This window comes from Myodes glareolus, chromosome 19 (assembly GCF_982192425.1).
Source record: "Myodes glareolus chromosome 19, mMyoGla1.1, whole genome shotgun sequence".
Lineage (NCBI taxonomy): Eukaryota > Metazoa > Chordata > Mammalia > Rodentia > Cricetidae > Myodes > Myodes glareolus.
Genome location: NC_142044.1, coordinates 51,834,303 through 51,855,738, shown reverse-complemented (window position 1 = coordinate 51,855,738; position 21,436 = coordinate 51,834,303). Strand labels below are relative to the sequence as shown.

Below are 21,436 nucleotides of genomic sequence, written 5' to 3'. Positions count from 1 at the left end.
CACGGGGTCCTTTACAAGTAGCAGTGACTAGCTATTGGGGTGACTCTATGGGAGTGATTGGGAGGTCAGCTGGAGCTGTGAGTTGATGCACACAGCACAGCACATGGATCTACCCTCATAGTCAGTTCCACGGGCAATACAAAGCTATTACCAGTAACCTGGGGTATCTTCAGGCTCTCGGCATCTTATTGGAGGAACTGAAATAAGCACACACATTATAAGCCAGGTAATTTTATTCAAAGCAAAGCGATAGTACAGGTCAGATATGCTGTCAAGCGTGACTGCGGGCCATAGGAATAGGTTGTTGCCTCCAGGCTTCTTCTATGGAGACTGACGGAAGGAGGGGATACTATTGGCTTAGTTTGTGTGGTTCTCTATTTTGAAGGGCAGGCTTGGAATACATAAACCCCTTGTCCAGTGCACATGTCTCTTCCTGTAATGCATCTTGCTTTAATAACATGCATGCCCAACTATGCATAGGTACAAAATGGTAAATATGGAATTCTCCCTAAACGTTCACCTACAGAACAGTTTGCCTTCAAAGCACATGTATCCCAAGTCAGTGAACACCAAATCAGCCTCCCTAGTCTCACACTGAATGTTAGGAAGGAGAAACTTACTCCGCTTTTCAGAGTGGCATGTACGTGCATCTCAACGAAGGTGGGGGTCCTAGGTGGGTAACAAGTTACTAGATACATTGTTTTGAAGAGGGATGTATGTGCATAGTGCATGTAGGTAAGGATCCCAGGCTGCCAAGTGCATTGTTAGAAGAGAGATGAGGCTCAAACCAAGTGGAGTCCCAGGTTGCTAATCTATTCCCTATGCTTGCTGGCCTTAAAGCCAGAAGAACCCAGGACAGAGCAGGGCTTGAGGGGCAGCTGGAGAGGTAGGAGGAAACAGCAAGGAAAGGCCACCAAGCATGTCCCACAACTGTCCTAATCGCTAGGCAGAAGGAAAGACGTTAACCATGTGAAGAACCAAAGAGACCTGTTGGAGGGTCCTGGGAGGGGGCCAGGCCCTGGGAGGGATACAGGTCACCAAGGACACAGAACTGGAAGTGAAATGGTCGGAGGTCATGCCTCCATCACCAAGCACAGGTCTCAGGTACGGGTTTCACGCCACTCCCAAGCGGCTGTCTGCCTCTTTATAGCATTGCTAAGTAGCAGAAAGGGATTTACAAATCTTCTTGAATGTGTGGGACGTCCCGGCATCCTAGCTAAAAGGTGACAACTCCACAGTCTTCGTCCCTGATCTTCACACAGATTGTGAATAGTTTTTCGTTTGTTGACACACTGAAGTAACATTTAAGTCAAGATGATTTTGATGGTTACTGTTCTTTGTGGAGACAGGATCACAACACATCCTGTCCCAGCCTCCAGTGTCCTTGGATTGTAAGTATGTGCTGCCATGGCCAGCTGAGAGTTGATGTTTATGTAGCAAACGGTCAAGACCATCCCTTTGATCACTGCTTCATTCAGAACCTTCACCCGGGATCTTGCTACAGTACTGCTAGAGATCAGAGGGCACAGACCTACCCACAGGGGCTACCAACTGTCATACTGACACTCCTCTGGAGTTGGAGTCACTTAGAAGTCCCAGGAAAGAATCTCGGTGAGGATCTATAATCACCTACAGGCTACAGGCATGTTTTTTTTTTTTTTTAAAAAAAAAAGCCATCTACTTTCTTCTTTCTGAGTAAGACTTTTAAAAAATATCAGTTTTAAGACCCACAGGCATCTTTTCTCAAGTTGTTCATGGCACACACACACAAACACACAACACCCCCCCCCCACACACACACACACAATGATCTGGATCATGCCTCTCCTCGTACCCCAATGGGAAAGACACAGAGGCTGTGGCCAGTGCCTCCTTTAAGGCCTTGGCTATCTCTGTAGGAAATGAAGTGTGTTTGGCGAAGACATCTGTGAAGACTCCCTGACACCACCTCCAACACAGCTCTAACACAGCGTGCAGTGACCCACCCTCAGCAGGACTTCAGGATGTGCTGAAGGCATCTCCCAGTTCCCATAACCCCCTCACCCTGGGCCCTCTGTTTCCATTTGCCATGGGCACTTAGGCCCTCCACCTGGGCACCACTTTAAAAACAGCCAGGGTCACACCAAGCAGAGTTTATTGAGGCTGTGGGCGGGGCCCACGTACACAGCAGGTGGCGTACGCAGGGCAGATACTCACTCGCTGGACTGCAGGGGTGTTAGCGGCAAAGCAGATGACCTGTTGGGAGCACCCTTTAGGGTGCCCTCCTCCTAGCAGCATTGGGGGCTTTGGGTGAGCATCAAGAACCACCTCGTTGCCCGAAGGTTCTCTTAGAAACCCCTCCCTCTTTCCCCTGAGCTCCTGTGGGTGGGGGCTAGGGTCCCTTCCTGCGATCAGAGACGGGATGATCCCTTGAGATTCACTATAAAAATTAAAATTCATTTATAAATCACAGGAGACGGGCGGGAGGGAACCATGGGGGACCTGACTTCATCAGTTACCTTGAGCCTACTCCCCTCCCTCAAGTTCCACCTCCAAAAGAGAGAGCAAAGAGCGAGGTCTACAGGCACAGAAAGAGGTTGGGGAGACAGAGGGAAGGCAGTTGGAGGAACGGGACAAAGGAAGATAAGAGAGAAAAGATGCTTCAGAAGAAAAGTATGGCTGCTGAGGCTCCTCTCCCCAACAGCTCCCGAAAGCCATGACCTGGGGATAAAGGATAAGAGTTCCCAGCCCGGAGACTCCCACAATGTAAGGTTCCAAATGTCCCCCAATCCAGTCCTTGCTCAAGCCACGGTGGCCTTGAGATACCCAGAGCTGTGTCGACGGGAGCTGAGGGAGGTGGGCGCTACTCCAGGCTACTCCAGGTAGATGTCCTCTGTGGGGCAGGCAAATGCCAGGTGCTCCTGGTAGTACTCCAGGAAGGCCCGGCTGCGGAGAGGGAGGGGACCGAGCTCAGCCCAGAGCTCCTCCTACTTTACTGAAGACGCACTACTGTCTTCACTAGCCACCATGCGTGTCCACACAGTATCCTTTCTAGCGACCTGTACCCATGCCTCTCCCATGCACCAGAGCCCTTCCGTGCCCCATATCCTCCCTCCCGGGGCTCCGGCTCCATCTTCCCACTCACCCCACGCTCTGCGCCACTGGTCTCATAGACTCCTGGGACACAAAGACATGGCAGGCAAAGCGGCTTAGCAGCGGGTGTTTGGTGATGAAGCCAAAATAGCTGGGGAGACGTTGACAAAGGAGGTGTCAGGGCACTGGCCTAGCCCTGGGCACGCCATTAGTACTCAGAGCAACGGCGATCCAGGTGAGCAGCTTGAGACTCCAGATCCCACCCCACCCCAAACTGTGACCAGTCAGATGCACTGCCCCGTATCTAGCAGATGCTAATAAAGCATTTATATTAATTCACACATGTTAGCCATGTGAGGTAGATGTACCATAGTAACTAAGCATACAGGGCATTAGTGTCTTGCCAAAGGGTACACAGTCAGTCCGTGGCAGCACTGTGGTAAGGGAGGCAGTCTGTGATCTTAATACCTAATACCCCACATCCCTAACCTTATACAAACATGGCACACTCAGTTCCTTACTCCTCAGCCAACACCTTAGCCACAGTCATGCAAATCAACCATCCACCCATTCCAATCTTCCTTACAGTGGGACCAGGATGGATTCTGATTCACTCCTGTAGAACTGCAGCTGGATCAGTGTCTAGACTGACTGGCATGAATTGGGCACCATATCAGGGCAGGTGGAGCCCTGAGGGTGGGCGGGGATCGGAGACCAGGTGACCCTCGGCCTTTGAAGGAATGTAGGAAGAACAGGGAAGTCCTTACCAGCTGTTTCGGGGATGGCAGCCGCAGAAGGAGATGTTCTTCATCTGGAAGAAGTGGCTGCAACGCTGGAACTAGAGCAGAGGTGAACAGAATCATCCCACATTGGCTAAGACAAGCCTGAGACCACGCCCACTACACGCCTCCTCGCCGTCCCCGCCCCACCTTTTTCCTGTGCTTTAAGGGCTCCACCGCCGCCACCTCCAAGCCTCCCCCTGGTCCCCAGCCTATCACACTCCCACCTCAGGTCCTCCTCCACTCAGACTCAGCTTGACCCCCCGCAGAGAGATCTCAAGGTCACAAGAGGCAGGAGGGCGCAGGTGGACGGTTAGCTTCCGGGCTGTGGCAATCTGAGGGAGAAGTTAGAGGTGAAGGGAGGGTCTTGAGGAACCCATCAAGGGCTCTCTTGCTCTCTCTTCTCTCTCTCTCTCTCTCTCTCTCTCTCTCTCTCTCTCTCTCTCTCTTCATCATGCCTCTGTTCATTTTAGATTATCTGAATACTCTTGGCACCTCAGGGCCCCAGAGACAATTCTGGAAGACAAAAGGATGACCTTGGTCATCTTTGCTCTAAGTCAATCGCACCCTGCACCTAGCTTGCCTCCCTTCTGTTACAACCAGGTTGTTTCTCTTGCTTGGTTCAGGTGCCAAGAACTTTTTCTGCCCACACTTCCAGCTACCTTATGCCTGATCCCCATAGCCTGACAGGAGCTCTCTGATACAGAGCTGATTTGTGCTGTATTAGCCTCGGGTGTCTGGCAGGGGGAGTGGGGGGGTGGCCAGGTCAGAAGGTACTGATAATTGTCCACGGAGTGGATAAATGGGTGACTAAGGAACTTCCAGGAAAGAGGAGGTGATGAGAGTTGGGTTTTTGTTTTGTTGGTTGGTTTTTTGTTTGTTTGTTGTTTTTTGTTTTGGTTTTTTGTTTTGGTTTTTTGTTTGTTTGTTTGTTTGAGACCGGGTTTCTCGGTAGCTCTGGAGCCAGTCCTGGAACTCACTCTGTAGACCAGGCTGACCTTGAACTCACAGTGATCCACCTGCCTCTGCCTCCCGAGTGCTGGGATTAAAGGCATGTGCTACCAATCAATAGGCCCAGAGGTAAAGGGCACAGCTGCTTCACTCTGCCCTAGGTCTTTCTGCGTAGGCTTCTGAATTGGGCCTGAGAGTCAGTCCTGTAACATCCCCCCCTTCAAGGCTGGAGGCCATTGAGTCAGGGGAGCTGTGCTGTGATGGACTGGGGGACATCCAGGTGGACCTCCAGCCGGTGCCAGCCACCATCTCCACACTGACCTTCTGCATGGCTGCACACAGGATGCCGTTGCCCTGGTGACACGGTACTTCCACAGAGCCCAAGAACTGCACATCAAAGCGCTCCACCCAGCAAGGGCTCCGCTTGCTCCCTGGGGAGAGGAAGGGGGTGAGACAGGAGAAAAGTCTGTGGTGGCAAGCTTCCTCTTGTAGGTGGGGGTCTTACCCAGCAGGTCCTTGGCAGGACCTGGCACTGCATGGGCATAGAAGGCCGGGAACACGCCACGCTCGCCAGTGCGCATGTTGAAGCCACGAAACCAAAAGTCATCCTCTTCAGCTTCCACGAGCACTGGGTCATCCACGTCTAGTTCCAGCTCATCTGGATGCCGAGGGATGAACCTGAGGTCAGGGAGAGATTGACTGAGACCAGGCAGGCCTCAGGCACGCCACAGGCAGCAATGTCCTAAGCAATCTGTAGGCTGGGGCTGGGGGTCCCCATGGGTGAGGGAGTTGATGTACCTGAAGACAGCCCGGTGTGTCTGCTCTCTCTCCTCCCCGTTGACCAGACAGGAAAAAAGACCAAAGGACTCAGTGCCTGAGAGACACGCAAGAGAGGCAGAGATGGGGAGAGTTAGGAACTCTGCCTCCAGGGAGAAAGAAAAGAAAGTGTTTAAAGACTGGCCTTGGGCTGGAGCCAAATCCCCTCCCTGCAGCACACTGTTGGGTACCCTAAGTCAAGAAAGGAAGGGAGTGCACCCGGCTATGGACTGGCTTCCCTGTCCCTTGGGGAGGATCACTGCTCATTGTCCCAGGAAAAAAGTGTCTAGCCTTGACCACCTCTAGAACTTAAGGCCTCCTGGGCACTTTGGGGTACCAGATAGGGTCTGGGACCAGGATGGTGGCTTCTTCTGCTGCCCCCCTCCCATCTTCCCCCACTTTCCCACTCACTGGAGGATCGAGATGTACTGTTGACAAAGACGTTGAGGAACTTCTTGGAGAAGGTGAGGTCGGGGCTGTCAGGAGAGGCATCATCCCCTGGCAGCTGGTCACCACCTAGCAATGTAGCTCCCGCCTCTTCCTCACTGGCCTCGCAGCTGCTGTCCTCTTCACTGTCGTCGTTGCCCAGGCCTGCACAGCGCCGCAGGCTCACCAGCTCCAGCTGCGTGTGCTCATCCACTACTAGTGTGTACTTAACAGCGTCGTACACCAGCGAGGCATCCAGCGGCGCAGTGGAGCCTGTACTCCTGGAACCAGGAGGGACCACGCTGTCCTCCGCATCGTCCTCATCCTCCTCATCCTCTTCGTCCTCGTCCTCCTCCTCTGAGCAGGCAGCAGAGCAGGAGCGGCCAGGGCGGGCCGTGCGGCCCGGTGTGGCCCAAAGCGGGGTGATGGTATCCCGTGTTGGGTTACTGAGGAAGAGGCAGGGCCCAGGCTGCGCAGGGCCAAGCCTAGGCGCTGCAGGGGCCGACGGAGGTGGACCGCAGAGGGTGTCCATGTCCACCAACTCCACGTGGGGCCCTGCTACTGCCTCAGGGTCTTGGCAGTCCTGGGGTACCCGGTTGGCCTGTGACACAGCCTCTTCTGGCAGCCGTGGTGCGGGAGATAAGCACTGGCCAGGGCAACGAATGGGCGAGGATCCCTCAGAGATCATGCGGCTCACCAGGTTGCTGAGCAGCCAGGGCGAGTCGGCGTCCTCGCTGAGGTCAGGCTCCGACTCAGAGCCGGACTCATACTCGCTGTTGGTGTCGTCAGGGCCCACAGGCAGGAAGGCAGGGCGGCGGGGAGGTTCATGCAGTGGTTCAGGCTCGGGCTCTGGCTCTGAGGCTGGCGATGAAGCCTCCTCGATAGAGTTGGTGAGATGTGAGGAGCGGCCGCTGCTGCTGCCACCGTCACTGCTCAGCTCCAGCTCCGTCTCCGAAATGGACGAGATCATGCGGCCCAGGCGTGCACCACCTGCATCCTCAGAGTCCGAGCCTGGTGACGAGAGCTCTTGACTACTTCGCCGACCCTCGTGGCCTCCACTGGAGTGGCTTCTCAAGTCAGCCTCAATCCCAGGATCAGAGGAAGGCGAGGCCCCACCTGACACTGGTGGCTCTGGGGGTTGGTTCCCTTCACAGTCACAGCCAGGGTGTACCAGAGACCGTACCTCATGGGGCTCCTCTTCTGCCGGCATGAGAGGGGCTGGGAGCTCTGAAAGAGAGGGGTTCCGGTCACTGCCTTCAGAAAGCAGGCCTCCTTTCAGCACCCAGCCCCTCCTCTCTTTCCCTCCCTCTTCTACTAGCCTCCATCCCTCACCTTTAAGGGGCTCCTTGGCTGGCGAGCCCAGCACTGTCTCCTGCCAGGAGGATGGAGGTGCAGAGGTGAAGCCGCCATTGTTGTTCAAGGAGTCCTAGGTAGGAGGACAAAGCGGTGTGACTGAAGACCACTCCAGCAATCAAGAGAGGGAGGGGCCTGTGGTGGATATCAGGAAGCTCACCTGGGCCCCGAGTGTAGTCAGGTGCAGAGTGGTGGGTCGGTGCTTGTGGGGCTCCTCTAGGGAAGGAGAGGGAATAAGGGGCTCTCCAGCAAGTGCTTCGGAACCACATCCAACCCCTGCTTTGCCCTCCCCATCTCCTTCTTCCTCCTCTTCCTCCTCTTCGTCTTCCTCTTCTTCCTCCTCCTCCTCATTGTCATCGATCATCTCAAACTCCTGGAAATCATCTTGGAAGGAACAGATAGGGTGTGGCTGCTCTGAGCGACCCAGGGAGAGGCTGTCCTGCAAGAAGGAGGGACAAGACAGGGCTGGGCCAGAGGACAACAGTATCCTGGAGTCCCAGGTAGGAGAAGAGGGGGACGCAGGAAACCAACGAGCTCTTTCCACTTCGCCCCATCAACATAGCAACGTTTGTTTTTTGTTTGTTTGTTTGTTTGTTTGCAAAAAAAAATCTTCTTAAGACACATATTGATCACTGCACTTCCAGGAAGGGCCCAAATTTCGGAGACATTCTCAGAGTAACCCTAAGTAACCTTCGAGCTTTAGTCGTCCCCAAACCGCATCATCTCTGACACTGCCGCTCTGCTGCTTTCACAGTGTTTTAACAACCCACACCTCATGGATTTGATGTGTCTTATGCAGCAGACTGTTAGACTACAGAACAGGTTCACCTCCACGTTATGTACTGATGTACTCTCCCACGGGAACATCATCAATAAGTAACAAATGTATCAATAAGGAGAGCCTGCACTCGGATGATTCACCAAATTTGTACCAAACCCAGGGTCTTTGGCACAGTTAGTCCTTCTGCCAGCGAGTCTTCTCTTCCACACACACCCTCCTGCCTACCCCCCATCTGCCTGCTTCCTGCTAACCTCGGGGTTATGCGCGACGTTTTCTCCGAGAAGTCTTCCTGATTCCTGCAGTCTGGATTAGAATCCCTTCCCCCTGGTCACACTTGGTGTCCAGTTGGAATCCCGCCACTGGCATATTGGGTGATCACAATCTCTCGCTTGTATTTCTCCCCTGCTAAACTGAAAGCTGGTGTGTGTGTGTGTGTGTGTGTGTGTGTGTGTATGTGTGTCTGTGACTCTGCTCCCAACACCTGGAAGCCCCCTGCACTTGGCACATGGCATCTTCTCAGAGCAAATGAAAATGGAAACATGTAGAGACAGAACCAGGAGGCAGGATGGAAAAGATTTTAGAGGGAGACCAGACAGAAAAAAGAGACACAGAGACTGAGTTGTGCTGGAGACCGGAGGGTTTAAACCTTTGTGGGAAGTGACCTGAGTACAGAGGACCCAAGCAAAGGCACACTCCTCCTACCTCTTGGGGCACTATGTCGGGGAGAACTGACAGAGAAGGCCCCTCGAAGGGCCTACCGTGTGTTAGGAAAGACAAATAACAAAGGCTATTAGCAAGGGCAGAGTCTTTCTTGCTTGGAAGTTGAACTCAGACACTCTTAAACCCACAAGGGTGCTAGGGAAACCGAGCCTAGGTGAAAACTCTTCTCTAGGCCAGTCCTGCACACCCAACCCTTTCCCCACCTTCTCGCAGTGGTCTGAATCGTAGCTAAGGCCCAGTCCACAGTCGTCGGTGATCTCAGACAGGTCTTCATCATCAAATTCTTCCAGACTTATGTCCTGGGGAGGCCTGAAGAGGGTGCCAGGGTCAGACAGCCATCAATCCTAGGCTCCTGGCCTGAGAGCTGATCCTGAGGACTTTGGTGGAAAATGTCCAGCTCCCAGGGTCCCCAACATCTAGACTAAAGCCATGCCATTTTGATCCCAGACACTGCTCTCCCCTGGATCCCTTCCTTCCTCACAGCAAATGAGCCCAGAGCAGCCATCACTCCCCAAACCCCTCCTACTTCTCCTCAGCTCAGCTCCCAGTCCCTGTGGGTCACACATCTTTAGCCTCAAGGGAGACACCTTGAGCCAACAGGGAGAGGGGTAGCTGAAGATGCCACAAAAGGAGAGGGAGGGGTTCAGCTGCTCTGCTTGTGTCCCCATCCCCCTCCTACCAAGCAGGCCTACACCCAAAGGTCCAGCCCCCTCCCACCCCAGCATCTCCCATCCCACCCCAGCATCCCCCATCCCACTCCAACATCCCCCATCCTTCTCCAACATCCCCCATCCCACTCCTAAAGCTTCAAGCTTGATTTCACTCTCCGCAGGCCTGGACTAAGGGCCAGGCCCTAGCCTCTTGGAAGGAGACACAACAAGGCCAAAAGGACACTGTCAAGAACGGACTAGGTGCTGGGCACCCTGCCTAAAATCCCTCAAAGGGTCAGTCTAGGGACCCCATCCTTGCCAGGTCATCTCTCCTGACTGGGTGCGGTTCGGTATCCCAACAGGAAAGGTGTGTGTCTGTGAGGGGGTACCATTGGGTCTGCGCGACAGGGAGCAAACACGGAGGGACCCGGAGCCCAGGATGGGGGATGGGCAGCATCAGTCAGAGGCCTGCAAACCAAAGAGGCCCCTGGCTTGAGTAGCTGCAATCGACGGGGTGGGGTAGCAGGCGGAGGAGTCCTACGTGAAGATGAGACCCAGCCGAGTGCGTACCTGCAGCCCGGAGGCGACAGCGAGTGGAAGGTGGAGAGAGAAAACATCTCCGCGCGATCCGCCATCTTCCCAGGAACCGCCGGCCGGCAGCTAGGGGGAGGGGTAAAGAACACCGCGCGCCCTTGGTGCTCAGGCTCGCGGCCTCTGTCTCCCCACTCACCTCGTGACACGCCCTGCGACACCCGCCGGCGACACACCTCAGCGCCCTGCCAGGACACCGCGGCAGCAAGCCGCGCCGCAGGGGTGAAGGGAGGGAGTGGCGCAGGGCGGGGCCTGAGGGGGGCGGGGGGATGGGGGTCGAGCCGTGGGGGATGCGGGATGTAGTGGTGGTGGTGGTGGTGGTGATGGTGGTGAGGTTCTGGCCGGGAGCGCTGGCGTGTGGCTTGCGTGGTCAGAGCGAGGTACCGGCGAGAAGGGATAGGTGGGAGCAGGAACCGGCTCGTAGACCGAAGGTTTCTGCAGGAGCCGAGAAAGATGCCGGGGAAATGGGTGCGACAGACCCAGGAGCCAGGACCGTGGCTGCCCGGGTCTGCGCACTTCTAGTTATCTACGTTGTGCCGTGCTCCTGGGAGGTGGGCGGCTCGTGGGGGTGGGTGAGGCCCTAGGAGCAGCATTCGTGTCCCAGGAAATCCGAAAAGCAGAGCGGGGTTGGCCAGCCGGCCAGACCTCCCAACCCGCTAGATCTCCAAAAGTGTGACTGAGGGAGCTGTCCACCCGTGGGTGCTGATCAGAGCTCGTCGGAGCTGTTCTCCACTGGGTGCTGATGGGGCCAAAGGAAAATTCTCCCTAAAATTCACTGACCCCGGCTAGAGCAGTCATTTCCCTGATAGTGCTAACGGGGCCAGGACAGTGACACTGGCTCAAATGATGTGAAAGAGGTCTGGATTCAGAGTCCACAATCCAGAGGTCAACACTGAACTTTCTGTGTGTAGTACAGTCTGCAGAACCTGAACAGAGATATTGGTGGGTACTGAAAGAAATTGAAGCTGTGTTCTTTCAACTGAACCACTGTTTTTTTGTTTTGTTTTGTTTTTATTTTTGTTTTTGTTTTGTTTTTTATTTTTGTTTTGCTTTTTTTTTTTTTTTTTTTGAGACAGGGTTTCCCTGTGTAACAGTCCTAGCTGTCCTGGAACTAGCTCTTGTAGACCAAGCTGGCCTTGAACTCACAGAGATTCACCTGCCTCTGCCTCCCAAGTGTTGGGATTAAAGGCATGTACCACCACTACCCATCCCTGAATCACTGTTTTTTGAGGTCACCTATGCTCTTGGCTCTTTTCAGAGTATGGACAACCTCCAACTTGAAATGTGGGCTTACTAAGGAGTTCTGTGTAGAGAGAAAGGGCAGAAAAGGAGCCAACTGTGAAACTGAGAGAGATTAAAGTGGTGATGAACAAGCTAGAGAAGGGATAGGGAGCCTCCACTCAGAATTAGCTTTGAAGGGAGTATGAGCCACTAGTGTATGAAGGCTGGAAATCACAGAGCAAAGGGAACTCAGATGATCAGTAGAGACACCTGGTCAACCAGTTTCTTAATTTCTGAATGGCCAATGGTGTGTGGATTCTCTGTAAAGTCTCCAGAATTTCTCAGGATTCATTTGGAATTGCACAACCTTAAACTCATCTCAGACTATAATTTCCACACCCTCCACAAGCCTCCCTCTTCCAAGATCACACCCAGATTCCAAAGGCATAAATAGCATTGGGGGGGGAGCTTTTACCTCCAATTTACTTGGGAGATTTCTATTTGTCTCCAAAAGCACAGTCTCTAGACTTTGGATCTGAGAGATTGCGGTACCCGCTTTATTTAGTCACCAAGTAACTTTCTGAACATCAGCCAATTGTTTCTTCCCCTGCACAAAGATGCTGTGGCACACGCAAAACCCTTGGCATAATGATTTATGAATCATCACTCGATGTCCATCCTTCAAAAATGCATAGTCAGGCATGTTGGCACATGTCTTTAATCACGGCATGCTAGAAGCAAAAGCAAGTAGATCTTTGTGAGTTTGAGGCCAGTTTTGTCTACATAACGAGTTCAAAGCCAGCCTGGTCTACATAGTGAGACCCTCACCCCTCCCAAAAAAGGATACATTAAAGGGCAACAGTGACTTGCACACCTTTAAGGGAGGGGATTTGGGAGAGTCTGCTGACATTGGTTCTGACCTTCTTATCCATCACCCTCAGTGTTTTCCAACCCCACTGTTTTAATCAGAACTTTTCTTTTTACCTCAACGTCCATTTCCACTGCAACACATTGACAGTTCTCTTTCTTCTGCTGCTGGGCATAAAACATCTCCATCTCTGGTGTTTGAAGTTTGCATCATAGTGTAGATTTATTTAACATGTCTAACGTGTCTTCATGAGGCTCACTGACCTTAATTACGTGAATCACTTTTCATCAGTGAAAAATCTGACAACCATTACCTCTTAGAATTTTTTTCCCACTATCTCTTTACTGTCTCAGAGCCAACCTTGGTGGCACAGGCTTGTCATTTCTGCACTTAAGATGTTGAAGCAGGAACAGTTCAAGTATGCCTGGGCTGCATAGTGAAACTCTTCTATCAAGAAAGCAAACAGAGAAATATGGCCTCTGCTCCATTCCTTCGTTTCTTTCAGCACTCCCATTAAACTCATGCTGAATTTCCCGTCTCTGGCCTCCAGGGCTCTTTTAACATCTTCATGTGTTTTTTTCTGTCTAAGTCTTTTCAGACAATATTCTCAACACTTTTCAACTGTTTACAATCTGTGAATAAAGCTGTATGCTGTCTCAAATTTCATTAAATTTAAGATTCAAATAAAATTTCAGTTACAAAGCCAGGTATTTAAATTAAAGGTGACACATGCCTTTAATTCCAGCACCTGGGAGGCAAATATAGGTGGCTCACTGAGAGTTCAAGACTAGCCTGGTCTACATAGTGAGTTCCAGGACAGCCAGGGCTACACAGTGAGACCTTGTCCCAAAATAATAAAACTAAACTATTTCAAATACATTTTAAAACTTCCATTTATTTACTTATAAAAACAGAGTCTTGCTATTTTGTGGTCTCAAATTCATAATCCTACTGCCTCAGCCTCCCAAGTGCTGACATAATAAACAGGTACCAGTACATTTGGTTCATTTTGATTTCTACATCTATTTCAACCTTCTCTATTATTATTTTAGCTGTGTTAAATATTTAATTATTTATTTAATTTAATAATTAAATAAATTTAATTTTTTATTTATACATGTATTTATTTTATACATGTATTTTTTATTTATAATTTAATTTTTATTATTTATACATGTATTTATGTATGTGCAAATGTACATATTGCTGTGAGATGATCTTCCTGTATGTTGTGAATGTGTGTTGCTCTCATTGGTTGATAAATAATGCTGTTTTGGCTATGGCAAGGCAGGATAGAGCCAGGCAGGAAATTCAAGCAGAGATATAGGAGAAGAAGGATGGAGTCTGGGAGATGCCAGCCAGTCAGAAGCAAGACATGTAAAAAATGGGGTAACAAGCCCCAAAACACATGGCAAAGCATAGATTTTAAAATAGGTTAATTTAAATGTAAGAGCTAGCTAAAAATAAGCCTGAGCCATCAGCAAAGCATTTATAAGTAATAGTAAGCCTCTGAGTGGTTATTTGGGAACTGGTGGGCAGGAAAGAAAGCTCCGATTATACATGTGTGCATTTCATGTGGAGGACAAAAGCAACTTTGTGTGTGGAGACCCAAAGATAACTTTGGGTATCTCCTCAGGAATGCCATCCACTTTCTTTGAGATAGGGTCTCTCCTTGGCCTGGAGCACACAGCTAAGCTGGCTAGTGAGCCCCAGAGTTGATCCTATCCGTCTCCCTAAGCCTGAGACAAGGCATATATACCATCGCACCTGGCCTTTTTCCTTGAGTTCTGGGGATCAAACTCAGGTCTTCATGTTTATGAGGCAAATACTTTACTGACTGAGCTATCTTCCCAAACCATAGATGTTTAATAATACTTTAAAAAAAACAGACATGGTCTCTCTACATAGGCCTGGCTCCTCTGTAGACCAGACTAGCCTTGAGATCACAGAGCTCCGCCTGCCTCAGCCTCCCAAGGGGTGAGATTACATGCATGGACCACTATACCTGGCTTTAAAATTCAGGAGTTTTTTTTTATTATTATTTATTTGGTTGGTTAGTTTTGTTTCATGCATGTCTGCCTGTATTGTGTGTGCTAAAACTCAAAACCAAAGCCTCTGTGTGCTAAGCAAGCACTTTACTACTGAGCTGAATTCCTAGCCCAGTTTCCTTGCTGGTTAGTTGCCTTTGTAAACTGGGAATCACTTGTCTTCCTTGGTATTGTATTTCCAAAACAACTCTAAGGCTTAGGAAGAGTTAAGCACTGACACAGAGAAGAACATGTGCTATACTGCGTAGTTTGTAGTCAGTTCGAGCTATTGCATGTCACAGACGCCTGAAAGCTCACAATTAAAGCACAAGAGGATTCGACGCCTTGGCAAGGCCCATTCCATGTAGCTGGAACCCTCTTGTGTATTCTCACATGAAGGACAGGGCAAAGAGGTTCTCTGAAGCCTCATTCAGACATCAATTCCAGGTTCAATCTCTACCACTAAAAAAACAGCAGAAACCTGTGTATTTTTGATGCAGTGGTTCACGCTGCAATACCAGGAATCAGCAGGCTGAGATGGGAGGATTCTGAGTTCAAGGCCATTTAAGGATACATCCTAGATCTGTACTAATCATAACCATAAAGGCTCATTCATAAAGACTGAGCTTTCATGACCTAATCAGTTCCCAAAGACCTCTTCCTCATATTCTTAGATTGGAGGATAGGATTTCAATGTAGAGATCTTGGGGGACAGATGCATTCATTTCATAGCATTCTTTAGAGAAAAAAAAATAACAAAATCCAGATGTTCAACAGGGAGACACTCACAATAATCTGCATCCATTAAAATAATCAAATAATGAAAAAATTAAATACATATTAAAATTGCTGGACCTGAAGTGAAGCAATGAAAAGAGAAAAACCTCCCTCTGACTGACTCACACAGGACAGGAGAGAATGAACAGACACAGGCTTTAGAATGGCTTTTATGGCCATGTATATAAAGAAAACATGGACATAATGACCAACGAATGTGAGAAAGAAACAAGTGGAACCTGTTTGTGGATTTAAAAAGCCAATAAAAACAAACCTTAAGGGGCTGGCTGGAGAAATGGTTCAGCAGTTACAAGCACTTGTTGAGGATTTTTTTGTACAGGGCCTGGGTTTCTTTCTAACATACAGTGGCACACAACCATCCCTAATTCCAATTCTTATAGATTCGATGCCCTATTCTGACTTCCACACGCACCAGGTACACATGTGGTGTGCAACATATATGTAGGCAAAATGTTCATATACATAAACAAACTTTTTTTTTTTCAAAACAGGGTTTCTCTCTGTAGCCCTGACTGTCCTGGGACTCACTCTGTAGACCAGGCTGGCCTCAAACTCAGAGTCTGCCTATCTCTGCCTCCCAAGTTCTGGGATTAAAGATGTGTGTGCCACCAGTGCCCAACTCAAGACAAACAAATCTCAAATCGGGCTACGGAGATAGAGAGATGGCTCAGAAGTTGAGTGTATTTGCTGCTCTTACAGAGGGTATAGTTTAGTTCCCAGCACCTACACTGGGTAGTTAGTACACAGCGGCTAGTAACTCTAGCTCTAGGGGGATCTGATGGCTCTGGTCTCTGTGGGTACCTGAACTCATGAACAGAACACCTCCAGACACATACAGGTATACATAATTAAAAATAAAAATAAATCTTTATTTTTTATTTTTATTTTTGTTTTTTTTGGGGGGGGAGCAAGGTTTCTTTGTGTACCTCTGGCTGTTCTGGAACTCACTCTGTAAGCCAGGGTGGCCTCAAACTCACAGATATTCATTTGCCTCGGCCTCCCTAGTGCTGTGTACACCACCACAACCAGCCAATTGAATCTTTTTTTTTTTTTCCAATATAAGCTGTGGCAAGGAAGAGAGCGCACTGGGTAAAGCGCTTGCTGCACAAGCTTGGCAACCTGAGATTGGATATAAGGAATCCACATAAGTTCCAGGTGGGACAGTGTGTGCTTTTAAGCTCAGCATGCTTCTAAGGCAGTGATCCTCAACCTTCCTAATGCTGTGACCCTTTAACACAGTTTCTCAGGCTGTATGACCCCAACCAGAAAATTATTTTCGTTGCTACTACGTAACTGCAGTTTTGCTGCTGTTATGAATTGTAATGTAAATATCGGATCTACAGAATACCTGATATGTGACCCCTGTGAAAGGGTCATTCAACCCCAAAGGGGTCATGACCCACAGGTTGAGAACCGCTGCTCTAATGGGAAGCTGGAGGCCCAGCTACTCTGACATATGCAGCAATGAACAAGAGACAACCTGACTCAAAACAAGGTAAAAGGTGAGGACGAACAGCCAAGGTTGTCCTCTGACTTTTATATATGTGCTACGGTGCATGTGTGTGCATGCACATACACACACACAAACACGCCCTACAAGCTAAGTTTTGTGGTACAGACATAGGATCCTAGCACTCTGAAGGCTGGGGCTGCAGAAGAAGGAAGTCGAGGTCAGCTACCTTAATGGGACAAAACTTTAAAAGGAAAAGGTCACTTTGGCTTATAATTTCAGAGGTTGCTTGATCCTGTGCCTTTGCATAGGACTTCATGGCTATGAGAGCACAGAGGGAAGAGGTTATTCATCTCTTCTTAGACAGGAAGTACATAGTAAGGACCATGGACTAGGCACAACCTTCAACACACACCCCCAGTGTTTTACATCCTCCAGCTAGGTAACAACTCATAATAGTTTACAGAACCTACCAAAATAGCACCGTCAGCTTGGAGCCAAGGGTTTAATGCCTGAGTCTATTGAGACCTTTTATATTCAAACCACAGTGTTGCACCCATAGACCCAAAGCACAACAGCTCCCACAAAACATAATAATAAAGTTGCAGAAAACCTGTGACTGAGAGAAAATCTTCAGAATTAATCAGATTTTCCAAATACACACTGGAAACACGTGTCTTTCTGATTAGAAAAGGTGCCTTGGTGGCGCGCTTTGACTTTACTTAAATAAACACGTTCTCACAGAATCTCCTAAGATCCTTAGTCTGACATTATCTCTTAAGGACCATATCAGCTTCTCTCTCTCTCTCTCTCTCTCTCTCTCTGTGTGTGTGTGTGTGTGTGTGTGTGGCAGGAGGGTGTTTCCCTGACCTTCTCCCTTATGCTAAGGTAGTTTTGCTACTCAAAATGGTTAAAATTTTGTTATCTTGGCCAGTCATGTACACAATGTAGTCTCTTCTATTATTCTTAGACTCATGTGAGACCAAAAATGTAAAAGGGCTCTTTAAAAATTCAAGCATCATTAAAGTCTGTATAAAAATTCATAGAAAAATAAAAACTTGCAGTTTAGCTGCGTGTGGATAAATGATGTAGCTTGTTTATTCTGTTATAAACACCATTTGGATTCAGCTATCTATTGGTGAGCTTGTGAATTTATTTTGATATGTCGCTGTCTCATGACAAGATCTTTATTTTTGCTATGCTAAGGAAGAAAGCAGGGTAAAAGTGATGTAGTAGAAGGAGAAAGAGAAGAAAAGAAGTCTTTAGGGGAACATTTTTTGAACTAAGGATGGACTTTGCATGATAAAATACTTTGTCCTAAGAATTGCTCCAAAATGGAAGTAGATACGGGCCAAACCAGAAGATCAAAAGTATGTTGCAGAAGAAACATGACAGGAATTATGTCATGCCAGGCATGCCATGAAATCTAGTTGAAAGGGCTGTGTACTGCAGAGAGCAAAATAAAGTAGTGTCCCTGTTCAGAAGCTGCCAACCTCACTCTCCTTCGTAAACTGATACAAGCGATGGGGTTGCATGATGCTAATGCTTTATTTAACGCCTGTGTTTCAGGTTTTTTGTTTTTTTGTTTTTAAAGCCTGAGTTAGTCAGGTAAATTTTCACTCAAAGATTTCCCTTTTATTACACCATCTTTCTTAAAGATTTATTTATTTTATACACATCGGTGTTTTGCCTGCAAGAATATCTGTATGAGAAGTTACAGACAGCTGTGAGCTGCCATGTGGGTCCTGGGAATTGAACCCAGGTCCTCTGGAAGAACAGCCAGTGCTCTTAACCGCTGAGCCATCTCTCCAGCCTGCATTTCAAGTTTTTATTGTCTGTTGTTCATGTAAGCCTCCCTGTGCTCTATCATCACATATGAGTGGGGATGCTTGCATATATTTTGCTGTCCTGGTTTCACACGGTAGAGGTAGAGAAAGAATTTATATGTGTATTTTTGCTATGCAACACCAAGACATCTCCTTAGGGCATTACTCAAGCTATGCTGATCATCAAACCTGCTCTTACAGACAGCAGCAATCGGGTTAGAGATAGCTCCACACTATTCCGGGACCTCCCCCAGCAACCTGAGGAATTTTTTTCAGAGATGTCAACTCAGGTAAAACTGAAATCATGATCTTACTGAAGAAAAGAATTTTCCGGGCAAGCCAGTATGAAGCAGAATTTATTAAAAGACATTTGAAACACACATTTAAGCTTAGGGGTTAATAGAAAAGTGCTCAGGAAGAGTGAGGCTTGTCTAAGAACAGGGAATGGATGTCTTAGTGCTTCTGCTGCTGTGATAAAAAAAAAAAATCACCGTGACCAAAAGCAACTTGGAGAGGAAAGGGCTTCCATTCCACATCACGGTCCATCACCAAAGGAAGTCAGAGGAGGCAGGAGCTGAAGCAGAAGCCACGAAGGAGAGCTGCCTATTGGCTTGTGCAGGCTCAGTTTGCTTATATACTTCAGACCCACCTGCCCAGTGGAGGCACCGCCCACGGTGGGCTGGGCTCTCCCTCATCAATCATCCATCAAGAAAATGACCTACAGGCTTGCTATGGCCAACCTGATGGAAGGATTTTCTCTGTTGAGGTTCTCCCTTCTCAGAAGACTTTGTGTCAAGCTGACAAAAATAAAACAACAAATAAAAAATCAAACCAACCAGGACTTCTCAAAGTGGGCTTCTCAAATGAGAATACTATTTCATTTATCTTGACAATGGCCAGATGTATAGCTTTTGTAAGCTATGACATTAACTTCAAGGGGTTGCTAAGAAATTTAAATGAGATCACAGGATGGTGACCACTGTGGCAAGATTACAGTCAATAAGGTAAAACTCCAGATCACAAAGATTAGGATATCAAAAGTCAACAGTTTTACTTCTGAGGTCCAGGAATTATGCAGTGGAGGAGGGGGTCATACCTAAGGGCAATATACCCAGTATACCCAGGCTAAGTCTGGTTTATTGCTACTTTAACCTTTTTTTTTTTTTTTTTGCTTTTCTTTTCCTTCCCCCCCCCCTTTTTTTTTTGAGCCTGTCCTGGAACAAGCTCTTGTAGACCAGACTGGCTTCAAACTCACAGAGTTCTGCCTGCCTCTGCCTTCTGAGTGCTGGGATTAAAGGCGTGCGCCCCCACCACCTGGCTAACTTTAACATTCTTACTTGAAAATATTTCTGTAAGAAAGAAATATTATTTCCAGGTAGCAACCTTCGCAGCGGTGATCAGCATCCAGGCTTGTGCTGCTGTCCTAGCCTCTGCTGTTTATTTTCCCTCCAACCACCTCACCCCACGCTTCCTGCCCCCATCCCCATTTGCAGACTCCAGGGTCTTGCCATCCTCCTGCCTCCCATTCCTAAGCAGGGCAGACACCTCAAATGGGGCTCCACAGAGCAGGCACCAAGTAGGAGTCCTGAGAACTATGGCAGGAACAGCAGGAATGGCTCCACTCTCAGCAAAAGGGACTTACGAGTGGAGCTTGGTGAAGTGAGGGTTCCTGTAACCTGGAGGACCAAAATGGGGTCCTGGAGTAGAGGAAAGGATAGACCGGCCCTCTCCACCCCCACCCCTGAGGAAAGGAGACCCTACAGGCTTATACTCCTCCCATTGGGAATACTCGGTGTTTAAACACTTGTGCTTTTGACTCTCTGTTTTAGTGCCATGCTAGACCACATAATTTACCAGCCCAAGCTGCTCTTCGATCAAGTTTATCTTGTGCAGACTGAGCTTCCAGTACCACAGGCGCATGCGCTTCAAGTTTCCTCTCAAATGGTTCCAAAAGACTGAGGGAAGACAGGAGATAGTTCATCTGTAAATAGGGAGACAGCTAGGGAGAGACATCCTGAATCAGGTCAGACTAAATCCCAATCACCCTCTGTCTTAGTCAGGGTTTCTATTGCTGTGAAGAGACACCCATGACTACAGAAACCCTTATGAAGGAAAGCATTTAATTGGGGCTGGCTTACAGTTCAGAGGTTTAGTCCATTGTCATCACGGCAGAAAGCATGGCAGGGTGCAGGGAAACTTGGTGCTGGAGAAGCTTGAGAGTTCTACAGCCAGATCCATCGGCAGCAGGAAGAGAGAAACTGAGCTGGCTTGAGCATCTGAAACCTCAAAGTCCACCCCCAGTGACGTGTCCTCCATCAAGACCACAGCTACTCCAACAAGGTCACACCTCCTAATAGTGCCACTCCTTGGTGACCAAACATTCAAATCTATGAGCCTATGGGGGCCATTCTTATTCAAAATACCACACTCCCCCACCCCATCCCCAACTCCCTTTTTAGACTAAAGTCTCATTATGTAACCCTGGCTGTTGTCCTGAAACTCACTATGTAAACCAGGCTGGCCTGAAACTCATAGAAATCCACCTGCCTCTGCCTCCTAAGTGCTGAAACTAAAGGTATCTGCTACTACACCCAGGACCAGTTACCTTTGGAACTGAGATGGCTTATTTCCATGTTCTTATTTCCATGTTCTTGGTCATGCTGGAGAGGCCTCTCTCTCTCTCTCTCTCTCTCTCTCTCTCTCTCTCTCTCTCTCTCTCTCTCAAGATGGATGGGCTAATTACTCCTCACTCTCACTAAACCCGGGATACTGGCCAACACAAGCAGAAACTTCAAAGGCTCTCCCCACCTTATCTCACCCATTCAGGTTCCTGCAGTCATTCAAAATGACCCAACCCACAGAGTACATCCTGGCAGGTCTAACTCAAGAAGAGGGACTCAGCCCTGTACTACACCCAACTAAAAACATCTACAAATCTATCTCAGCTAGTACAGCTGTGAGCAAACACAGGGTCTGGAAAAGGAGGGTAGTGGTAGACAGGGACACTGGACTGTTGGTTCACTTTAGGGATGAAAAACTTATTTTTCCCCCAATGCTGTTTATGTATCATTTAGCAAGCTCCGGAAGAGCTAGCTCTGCAAGCAGAA

At 48.8% G+C, this 21,436-nt stretch overlaps 1 protein-coding gene across 1 annotated transcript; it reads right to left on the bottom strand.

The window, feature by feature from the left end:
* Nucleotides 1-2,117: 2,117 nt before the first annotated feature.
* On the bottom strand, nt 2,118-10,356 carry Mapk8ip2 (mitogen-activated protein kinase 8 interacting protein 2). The gene is made up of 12 exons (XM_048444823.3): nt 10,119-10,356; nt 9,102-9,207; nt 7,558-7,836; nt 7,377-7,470; nt 6,030-7,271; nt 5,601-5,676; nt 5,308-5,480; nt 5,124-5,233; nt 4,079-4,186; nt 3,840-3,910; nt 3,125-3,223; nt 2,118-2,925 (listed from the first exon to the last, which is right to left on the bottom strand). Exons 1-12 carry the CDS (start codon nt 10,181-10,183, stop codon nt 2,853-2,855), a joined length of 2,496 nt encoding a protein of 831 aa, XP_048300780.1. The 5' UTR covers nt 10,184-10,356; the 3' UTR covers nt 2,118-2,852.
* Between the last annotated feature and the right edge of the window lie 11,080 nt (nt 10,357-21,436).

Excerpts from the sequence above, each read along its gene's own strand:
- Mapk8ip2 (XM_048444823.3), bottom strand. The coding sequence starts at position 10,183 with ATGGCGGATCGCGCGGAGATGTTTTCTCTCTCCACCTTCCACTCGCTG. Across the intron at positions 9,208-10,118 it reads CTGTCGCCTCCGGGCTGCAG|GCCTCCCCAGGACATAAGTC; the intron begins GTACGCACTCGG and ends CACCCTCTTCAG. Across the intron at positions 4,187-5,123 it reads TGTGTGCAGCCATGCAGAAG|ATTGCCACAGCCCGGAAGCT; the intron begins GTCAGTGTGGAG and ends CTTCTCCCTCAG.